This window comes from Emydura macquarii, unplaced genomic scaffold (assembly GCF_026122565.2).
Source record: "Emydura macquarii macquarii isolate MOO-44397 ecotype Brisbane River unplaced genomic scaffold, CSIRO-AGI_Emac_v2 contig_1160, whole genome shotgun sequence".
NCBI lineage: Eukaryota > Metazoa > Chordata > Testudines > Chelidae > Emydura > Emydura macquarii.
In genome coordinates this window covers 1-10,776 of record NW_027131297.1, presented here as the reverse complement: position 1 = coordinate 10,776, position 10,776 = coordinate 1, and the positions used below count along the sequence as shown (strand labels likewise).

The following is a 10,776-nucleotide window of genomic DNA, read 5'->3' as shown; positions in this document are numbered from 1 at the left end:
TTCACATAACGAGACATGGGGTGATGTTGCCAAAGGTATTTAAGCACCTAGTGAGGTTATCCGAAGCATCTAGAAGCGTAAACTTCATTGATTTCAAGGGTTGTTCAGTGCATAGATGGTTCTGAAAATCCCACTAGGGGCCACAATACATTTTAAATTATGGACCAGGGCCCCCCACCAAAAGATCTCGAAGGCCTAGTTGATAAGGCAGAGAAAGGGAGGGAGGGGAACAGTCACCAAGAGGGGAAATGACTGGCCCAAGGTCACATAACAGGTCACTGGCAGGAAGAAGAACAGAGCCCAAGTGTCCTGGCAACCATTGCACCGCACAGCACAGAGTAAACAGTGCAACACAGCGGTAATGGAGGGCTGAGACTGGCCCATTGTCACACGCAAGCAGAAGTGCAGCTGGGATTTGGTGCCGTAAATCAGTTGGGAAGCAGGCAGCAGCCATCTAGGCACAGAGCTGGGGGAGAAAAGCTGCCACTTACCATGCTGAAGGAGGCACATCATGTTGCCCTGCAGCGTGGGAATCAGGCGGTGCTGGCGTTTTAGTCTATCAGCTTCATGGCCAAGCTGTGAGGTTGGTGATGGTCACCACGGAAGGCCCTTCTTTGCAAGGATTGTTGGATTTGGATTTTACTTTGTTCCATCCTTCACTCTGCATTTGAACAAGCCTCTCCTTGAGACACAGCCTCAGATGAGGTCAAGTAACAAAGCTCCATTGATTTTAAAGGAGCCGATCCAATGTACACCAGTGTGATAACACGCTGGATTGATTGTCAACGTGAGGAGCACTGACAACACCTAGTCATTGTAAACGACGAGTGCTCTGCACCTTTGACATTCATAGCATCAGATCTCAGGGAAAGGCCATTCCCTTTGTAGCTCTAATCCTAACCATCGCCCGTCTCATTCCCTCCACAGCCATCAGACAATGGACTGAGGAAAAAAATGTCCAACCAAACCACCGTGACCGAGTTCCTTCTCCTGGGATTCTCAGACGTTCGGGAGCTGCAGATTTTACACTTTGTGGTGTTTCTAGTACTTTACCTAGCATGCTTGGTGGGGAACCTTCTCATCATCACAGCCATAGCCCTCGACCATCGTCTTCACACCCCCATGTACTTCTTCCTGATGAATCTGTCCATCCTAGACCTTGGCTCCGTCTCTGTCACAATCCCCAAATCCATGGTCAATTCTCTCATGAACACCAGGTCCATTTCTTACTCCGGATGTGTCACCCAAGTCTTTTTTTTCTTCTTCTTTGTTTCAGCAAGTTTTGCCTTATTGACCATCATGGCGTACGACCGATACGTCGCCATCTGCCAACCACTGCACTATGAGATGGTGATGAACAGGGGAGCTTGTGTCCAAATGACCGCCGGTGCCTGGATCAGTGGCATTCTCAACTCTGCGCTACACACCGGGAACACTTTCACAATCTCCTTCTGTGGGGGCAACACGGTGGATCAATTCTTCTGTGAAATCCCCCAGTTCCTCAAGCTGGCCTGCTGTGACCCTTACTTCAGAGAATTTGGGGTTATTGTCTTTGGTGTGTGCTTAGCCTTAAGCTGTTTTGTTTTCATAACTATGTCGTATGTTCAGATCTTCACCACAGTGCTGAGAATCCCCTGTGAGCAGGGCCAGCATAAAGCCTTCTCCACCTGCCTCCCTCACCTCACTGTGGTCTCCTTGTTCCTTTGCACTTCCTCCTTTGCCTACCTGAAGCCCACCTCAAGCTCAGCCTCAGGCCTGGATCTTGTGGTGACTGTTCTATATGCCGTTTTGCCACCGATGATGAATCCCATCATCTACAGCATGAGGAACAAGGAGATCAACGGTGCAGTGAGTAAATGGATGTGCTGGAGGTTATTCAGCAAGAATAAAATGACCATGTCTCCTTCGGTAGCAATTTCCTTCGGTGTTTCTTTATAAATATAATCATCTGATGACATTACTGCCTCCATCAAAGCATACTGTGCAATCTGTTTATGAAGAAGTGGGTTTTAACACTAGTAAAAATCCAGGAAAACATAACTCAAGAAAAAAAGAATTTAGTATAGGTTTACATTAATGCAATTAAGATTGGAATCTATCTATCTATCTATCTATCTATCTATCACGTACTGCTACCCTCACCATAGTATCTGATCTCCTTGCTCATACTAACCATAGCAAAATCCTTTGTGTGGTCTGCGGCTCTCCTAAATTTTAAGGATAAAAACTCTGATAGAGATATGAGCACATTTGTTCTTTGTGTTTTTTGCTTATTAGTCACAATTTTAGTTTATCTTTCCTTAGTTGTTTGTTATTTTTCTTTGTATCTGTGTTCCAGGTGGGTTTGGAAGGGGGAAGGCCTGGAGACATAGTAAGTGTTTGGTTAGACAGGATTTTCAATATTTGTCTTTTCTTGAGAGTGCCCGTATGTCTTCTCTTTAATGGGGTTTTCTGAGAGAGCTGTAGGTTTTCTCCCCATAATGAAAAAAGGTGCAAATTCCTTGTGAAATGATTATACTGTTGGGATATTATTGAGTTATTGATGATGTGTTGAGGGACAAAGAAACTCAGGTGGTGTCTATTTATTATTTTAACTCACACTGCATACAGCTTTTACATATTCATTGCATCTCCCTCAGTCCCAGGATATTAGAGTGACAAGGTGGGGGAGGTAATATCTTTTATTGAACCAACTTCTGCTGAGGAGAGAGATTAGCTTTCGAGCTACACAGATCTCTTCTTTCCCATACCCTACCAGCTCTGTGTGGCTCAAAAGGTCATCTCTCTCATCTAGAGAAACTGGTCCAAGAAAAGATTTTACTTCACCCACATTCTCTATGTAAAAGCTGTGCCAATCTGGCTATGGTGGAAAGACTGCTTTGAAGAGAAAGTTTTCCCAGTGTTCTCTAAAGAAACTCTAACTCATAGAATCATGGAATTATAGAAGATGAGGGTTGGAAGGGATCTCAGGAGGTCATCTAGTCCTACCCCCTGCTCAAAGCAGGACCAACCCCAACTAAATCATCCCAGCCAAGGCTTTGTCTAGCCAGGCCTTCAAAACCTCTTAGGATGGAGACTCCACCACTCGGTGTAATGAGACAAAATTTGGATTCCATGGAAGTCACTGGGGTTTAGCCCCTCATTTCAAAGTGATTGGGATTTGGCCAATAGCCTTTATACACAAATCATCCAGATTTGGCTGAGAGGTCCCTGGAGAAAGTGAGTGTGATGGAGATGTAAGGGTCTGATTTCCCAACTCATCTAGATCACCACCCACGTAGACTAGATCCACTGGAATCATCAGTTTAATACTGATGAGGTTCTAGCCCAGAGTCTCTGCACTCAGTAAAGACCTAAACCCTGGTGTAAGTTACTTGACTGGGGTCATTTTGTTCTAGCCTGGGTAAAGGTGGAAAAGTGTCATCATACACTCTGATCTGTTATTCCATACACCATTGCGAGTCGATCTACTCACTTCCAAGCTGAGAAAGGCTCTCAGAGGTTGATCTGTTAGTAGTATTAGGATACCATCTTTGTGCATGGCTGTGTACATTGCATATATGACAGAGAAAGCACATGAATAGAGAGAGACATGGGCAGATAGGACCATTCCTTGTCCGAACACACAACCTCATAATGATAGATTTCTATTTGATTGTGGATTATGTTAGCTGGGTAGTTAGATAGCAATTATTCTATGCAAATTACTGTGCTTCTTTTCATGTTAATGATTGTCTGTGTTCAGATCATGATTTTCTTAGAAGAACTCCTTATTAAATATTATTTAACGAGGATTTTTTATGACTATATCTTACTCCATCGCTCATTTACAAAGAGCTTATCATAAGGACTCGGTGTTTGAACTTTGAGCTGTTTACACTGGATACATTTTAAATATGCTCTGGTTTGCGTCTCTAAATAAATGGAAGTATCACACTCAGGTTCCTGAGAAATCAAGGGGCCAATTCTCAACAGGTTTAATTTGCCCTAGCTCTATTGACGTCAATAGATCTGTGAGAATTTACACGTAATTTGGACAATGTGGTACAAACACGTGTGATTATGAATTTAACACTCACTTTGCGTATTCTGTGCAAAGGCCCTGATCCCACAAGCCACTTCAGCCCATTCTTCACTTTAAACATCTGATTGGCACCAGTCAAGGTTTAAAGATGAACTCATGCTGAAATCCCAGCTGCTTACGGGTTAGGGTTATGCATAGGGTTTAAGGCTAACACCAAACTGGTATCAGAAGCTGACATGGTCCCTATTTCTCTCCTTTCCCAGTCAAATTAAACTACAATTGGTGCACTGGAATTACTCTCTTCTTCTGTGGTCTGAATTCTTTACATAAAATAACAAGCTTATCGCAAAGCCCGAATATTTGGGCCTTCTTCTGCAAACTCACCAGCCCATTATGTCCCGTCATCCCCAACCTCCTGGAGGTCCCACTCACCAGCAACGTCATCCCCAAGATGTTGACCAACATGGTGAGCAATCGGGAGACCAGTTCTTTCTTAGTTTCCACACCCAACCCAACTTCTGTTTCCTGGTGGGCTTCATGGACTTCCACCTCATTGTCATGTCCTTCAACTGCTGTGTGATCATTTGAGACCTGCTGCAATACGCCTCTGGCTGCTGGTCGTCACATAGTGAGGACCACCTTTTGCAAAAGCACATCAATGACTCTGCCCTGGTCTACACTTACTTGGAAATTTGGCGGCAGTCGACGGGAGTTACGTAAGCTACGCAGAAGCTTGCGTAACTCGCGTCAACTGCTGTGTTTCCCTTCTGTGCGCCATCTTCACTGCACTGTGCCAATGGGAACCGCGTTCCCGTCAACGCAGTGCTATTGCAATTGAGGCGATGGATTTACTGTTCCAGAGAGGGAGTGTGTTTTTGAGTGTGCATTACTGTGCGTGTTTGTGAATACACAACATTGTGTGTTTATTAGTGAAAAGGATTGTGTAACTACATGTGTGTTGTGAATATGCATTATTGTGTGTATGTTTCTATGGTGTGTGCACATTTCCATGCCTATGTGTATTTATGGGCAAGGAACGTGGATGTATAACTGTGTCATTGGCCCATCTACCCAGTGGGAGAAAATATCCCAAACTCAACTCAACTCAGTGTAACTGGATGAGGACTTGGCCCTTAATTTTTAGTCTTTGCCTCTGGGTACCTCCTAGTGACCTACTTCAAGCAGCCATAGCAGCCTGGGTTGTGGGTTCCTCTAGCGGCTGCATCCCAAGAGCTGCTGATGCGATGAAAGGGGAAAAAGACCCAACAGCTCTGTGCTGCCCCAAAGGTGATGATGTGGGGTTAATGCAGGAACAGGCTACTACAGACCTGCTGAGAGTCTGGTGTCCTTAGCAATGTGTCGGTGTTCAAAATCCCTGTTTTATTCTGCAAACACCTTGGGACACGCTTTGGGCCTCCTCCCTGCCTTGTTTTTTCCCAGGGATTCTGCCATCCTGTGAGATCCAGGGCGGGTGCTGTTCCCCCTCTCACATTGTCATGCTGAGGGGCTGGTGTGCCCTTGCTATCTTTGGGATGTTCTGCTCCCTTTCTGGAATGTGCCTGCGTGAGTGCTCTGTTCCCAGCGCTTCTTTCAATGCCTGTGTTTTACCAGCTCTGTTCTTGCCCTGGCTGTGAGTCTGCCAGCGTCCACAGCCTGACTCCTGCTAACTCTGCTAACTAATCATGGCAAAGTTATATTCCTGTGTTACAGACCACAGGCCCCTCCCACAGCCAGGAACAGAATCCAGCAGTCCCAGTCCCCGCTGGATCTACCCCAGTAGAAACCTTGTGGTTTATGTTGGATGCTCCTAAAAACTTCAGCATTTCAGCTAGTCACCGTCAGGGGTGAGGAAGAAAGTCACCTTCCCTCCAACCCCCACAACATCCTGTGTTTAGGGAGAGGGGGGTTTGAGTTGTCGTCGTCTTGGTCTGAAGCACTGGGATGGCCCCGGCTGGAGATAGGACAGTGGGTGGGGTGGGCCAGGGCTCGGAGGTGGCACCGAGTCAAACACTCAGGTGCTCGGCTTGATTCTTCTTGCTCACATGCTCTGGGTCTAACTTTCCCCCAGCTCAGATTGGCAGTGAGCTGCGATTTTTCAGCCTTCCTCTGCAGCCTGTGGGTGGGGGGTCAGTTGCCAGGACTAGCTGGCTGTATGTCCTTTAATCATTTCCCTGCCATCGTGGGAGCCATAGGGACTGGAGTACAGCAGTCCCTGCTATTCTCCACCTGCGGCACAGAACAGTTTAGCTAACTGAGGGTTGTAATACCCTTGGTCTAACTTCAGTTGCTAGGTGGTGGCCTCAGATATACAGATGCTGAGACTAGATAAGTTGCCAGTCCCTTCTGGGAACCCCACTGCCCTCTGAGAGCTGGAAACAGAACCCAGGAGTCCTGGCTCCCAGTCCAGCCCTCTGACCACCAGCCCTCACTCCCACTGCCTGTGCTGTGTCAAGCCTTGGCACTCACGGAAGCTGTTGGTTGTCCTGCCCGTATCTTTCATGGGAGTTAGAGCCACTTAATTAACCATGGAGACCAGACTGCAAATCCCCTGGGCAGAACTAGCTTGTTTTGTTGTCTGAACGTTTCTCGCTCTGGGTATTGATGATCTGGGGCCGCTGGCGGAGCCAATTACAGAGCTGAACAGAGTTTGCCGCTGGTTCCTGCTTGAAAAGTTGGAGCCAGGCACTTCAAAGCAGAAGTTCTCTCATCTCCTGCGAGAGCTGAGGGCAGATCCCAGGGCTAGGAGTGGGGTGGGGTCTGTGGGGTAGGAGTGAGGGGCCCGGGCGGAGAGGGGAGCTGCGTCTCCAGGGTCCGGTCAGCTCTTGGTCTCCAGCGATGAGCAGAGCTATTGAGTCTCAGGTTCCCATGGACCCCTGCTCTGCTGAGAACCAATGCACTCATCACCTGCGGGACCCACTGCGCAGAGCAGGCGGGCGTCTCAACCACCCTGGGGTGACAGAGCAGGGAAGAATTGCGGAGTGGGGGCTGGATGAGCTTGGGAGGGGTCTCCTCATCCCAGTGAAATTTCCTCCCACCCGCTATCAGCCCTTGGTTGATTGAGGGGGGCACCAGGGAGCAGAGCCTGGGTCTAGCTCAGTGCCGGGGGAGGGGAGACCCTCTAAGCAGCGAGAGTGTGGGAAAAGGGGGATCTCTGTCTCCATCCGCAGGGGGATCCCCCCATTCTGAGGTTCCCTGTCTATGCCCCACACCCTGGCCACACCAACCCCTATCTGCAGGGGGACAGCCCCGTTCTGAGATCCCCCTACATGCCACTCAGCAGAGATGCCCAAGTCCCTCACCGTAGGCGGGAATCGCCCCGTGTATAAACCCACAGCACGGCTACACCAGCCATAGGCTTCACCCCCATTTCAGCCATCGTCATACCCAGCCACACCCCACACCGCAACCAGCCAGCTCCCCGGCCCAGCCAGGCCACTGCCCCCCACTCCCCTATCCAGCCCCCCAGCCAGGCCCCTCACCCCCACTCTGTCCAGCCCCCCAGCCAGGCCACTGCCCCCCATTCCGTCCAGCCCCCCCCAGCCAGGCCCCTGAACCCCCTCTCTTCTCCCCCCTAGCCAGTCTCTTCATGCCCAATCTGGCCAGACCCCGAGCCTGGCCCCTCGGCCGCACACTGTCAAGCCCTCCACCCTCAGCCAGGCCCCTTAACTAACCTGTCCACCCACCCCATATAGGCCTTACATCCTCACTCCACCCAGCCCCCCACCCAGGCTGTCCGCTTACCCCCATTTTTTCCAGCCCCCCAAACCAGGCCCTGCATACCCCCACCTGTCCAGCCCCCCCATCCCCATCCAGACCCTTCACTCCCACTCTGCTCAGCCCCTACAACCAGACCCCTCACCCCCATTCCATCAAGTCCCCCAGCCAGGCCCCCAGCCCCACTCTGTTCTGTCCAGAGCCAGGTCCTTCACCCCAACTCCGTAACACCCCCTCACCATCCAACCCTCCTTCAGCAAGGGCCCTGAACTCCACTCTGTCTAGCGCCACAGCCAGGTGTCTCACCCCCACACCATCCAGCCCCACAGCCGGGCCCCTCCCTGCCATTCCTTCCAGCCCCCCAGTCTGGCTGGTCACCCCAACTTCATCCAGCACACCCAGCTTGCCCTGTTACCCCGATCCTCCATCTAGCACCCACGGCCCCCTCCAGACCCCTCTCCACCACTCCAGCCAGCCCCCAGAGATTGCCCTGCTTATTTGAGCAAAAGCGGGAAAAGCCGGATTTTCAGTGGCGCGTTTTCCCACTTTTCCAGTTTTCACCCTCATCCGTTGGGTTCGGCCCAGTGCGGGGCTAGAGGCCAAGCAGAGCGGGAACAGGGCCCATTGGGGAACAGCTTGGCCTAGAGCAGCAGGGAAGCGTGCGACCTTCTAGCTCATTAATAAGGATGTTTAACGAGGGGCTGGCTGAGTACAGGACCCACACAATGGTTTTGCGTAGGCAGGGTTTTGCCCTTCCCTTGGCTTGGCAAAGGAGAAGCACATCATCCCCCCACAGCGCATTGTCTGCACTTGGTCCGGGTTCACAAAGCATCTTCTGCCTTCAGCCCATGTGCACAGCAGAGGTGAGATGCAGCCAGCTCTGGGGTGGGGCAGCGGGGTGACAGCCACACAGATGGCTCGCCCGGCGCCGAGGGGCGGGGTGCATCCCTGCTGCTGCCTGCTGGGAGGAATGGACCCCGCTCAGAGGGTGAAGAGAGCGAGAGAGCCACGCACCTCCTAGAAGACAGATCATGGCCTTAGCCAGGATTAACCGTGTGCCCGGGGGCTGGGGCTATCAATGCAGTCTCATCTTGACACCCCCCAAGTCCTGGGGGGCTGTGTGTGTTGTGGGAGGGCTGCGGGAGGGGGGGACAGTCTCTGTGGATGGCTGTGGGTGAGAAAGGACAACGTGGGGGGAGCTGTGTGTATGTGTGAGGGGAAATCTGTGGGGGGTGTTTGTCTTGGTGCTCTGTGGAAGGCTGGAGGGGTGGGGAGGCTCTCCCTGGCAGTCCCCTGGGTGACCGCAGAGCATTCAGGCATCAAATCCAGATCTGGCTGCTCCTACACAGCCAGAGACCACGTCCCAGGGACCAGCGGCTCAGAGAGCAGGTATCAGCCCCTCTCGCCCAGCTCCCTTTATAGCAGAGACGGAGGGAGGCGGCTGAATTCTCACAGCCAGGTGGGTTTTCACACACAACTGCCTCTCGCTGCAATTCTTCCCTAGCTGCTGTGCTCTTCTGCCACCCGCCCCTCCCTGCCCCCGCCGCTAACCGGGCCATGCACCAATTCTGGCAGGAAACTAGCAGGAGGTTTCTAACCATCAGAGCAGGAAGGTTCTGCAAGAGCCCCTCACTCAGAGCTGTGGGCGAGCAACTTACAGAGCGAGGTGGAGAAGTGTCTGAGTGGGGTTGTAGGAGGTGGTTGTTTGTGGTGGTGGGGGCAGTAAAAGTTCCACCTTCCTCAAGCTCATGCTTCAGGGTTTCAGGTGGCCATCGGCAGGGGTCAGGAAGGGATTTCCACCCCGCCTCCCCACCCCTTCTCCTCTTCAGTGCAGGTGTTAGAGCTTGCAGTAAGCATCTCCCAGTACCCCCCGTAATGCCCCAGTAAAACCAGAGAAGACCATACTTTACAGCCTCCCCCATTTCAGCCTTCCCCAGTATAAAGTTACTGTTGAATGAATTTAAGTCATTTAAGTCAAAGTCCAAAATTTCAAAGGAGCAGTAGGCAGAGAAGTGTCTTGTGTATTTGCATCACAAGAGCAAAACTGAGACCCAAAACCATAATCAGGAGTCAACATTCATCTGTCCTGCAGTCTGAACTTGGTGTCGGACACCTTTATTCCTTCATTGGTTACCATCACTTGCACAACATGGAAGTGCTGCTACTTTTTCAACAAGGAACCTAGACTGGGATCCACGGCGAAGGAATGTCCGTTGAAGGCATCAATGGTTTCTTTCTTTGTCTCATAAAACTTTGGATCCAAATGGTAAAGGACAATTGCCCCAGATCTGAGCACAGCATCATGTGGACCATAATCAGTGCTATTGAACTAGGGTGTAGTGTTCTAAAAATAAGTACTTTACCTTGGCCTAAGGCTACCATAGTATCCATGTCTGGGATGAAAAATCAAGCCCATGGCGCCTATCATTTCTACTTGAGTTCTTCTCTAATCCTTCGTCCCAATCAGGGAAACTTTCCTTCTCTGGAGTAGAATCCTTTAGAAAGCCACTGTCTCAGAAGTGATAGCAAGGAATAATCTCCCCAAACATGCCCAGTTTATTTCTTTAATCTGGTGGCACTGATCTAACTTATGGACTAGATATGAGCCTGGGTCACAAGCCCTGTAAGTTACCAAAGGTGGGATATCTATTAAAAATAGACACACTTCCGCAGCTATCTCATGTTCAAAATAGACTTTCTTTTTACAACATTTGCAGCACTTTCAAGGTGTAAACTCAACAAAAATACCACTTCTATTTTCTCCATCTCTATATAGATCAGGGGTGTGTTTCTGAAATAGGCAAAGTGCACTCAATTAGGAGAGGGATCTTCATAAGTAACTTCTGGTTGGGTCTGGGCCACAACTGCATTAGGACCCCAATACATGGTCATTTTGCCTAGTTCCAAGTCCCTTACTGTGGAATTCTGTCCCTGGATCATCTGAGACGATATTAATCTAAACAACTGAACACCATATACAGTTCCTTTGCCACAAATTGTATATATAACTATCTGCTGTTCACCATTTCAGAGTGGAG

The 10,776-nt window shown here is 50.0% G+C and overlaps 1 protein-coding gene across 1 annotated transcript; it reads left to right on the top strand.

Moving 5' to 3' along the window:
* Positions 1–954: 954 nt before the first annotated feature.
* On the top strand, positions 955–1,908 carry LOC137152296 (olfactory receptor 14I1-like; the record flags this gene model as incomplete). Its single annotated transcript, XM_067546829.1, has 1 exon — positions 955–1,908. A coding segment is annotated over exon 1 (954 nt), but the record flags the coding sequence as incomplete, so codon positions are not given.
* Positions 1,909–10,776: the final 8,868 nt, after the last annotated feature.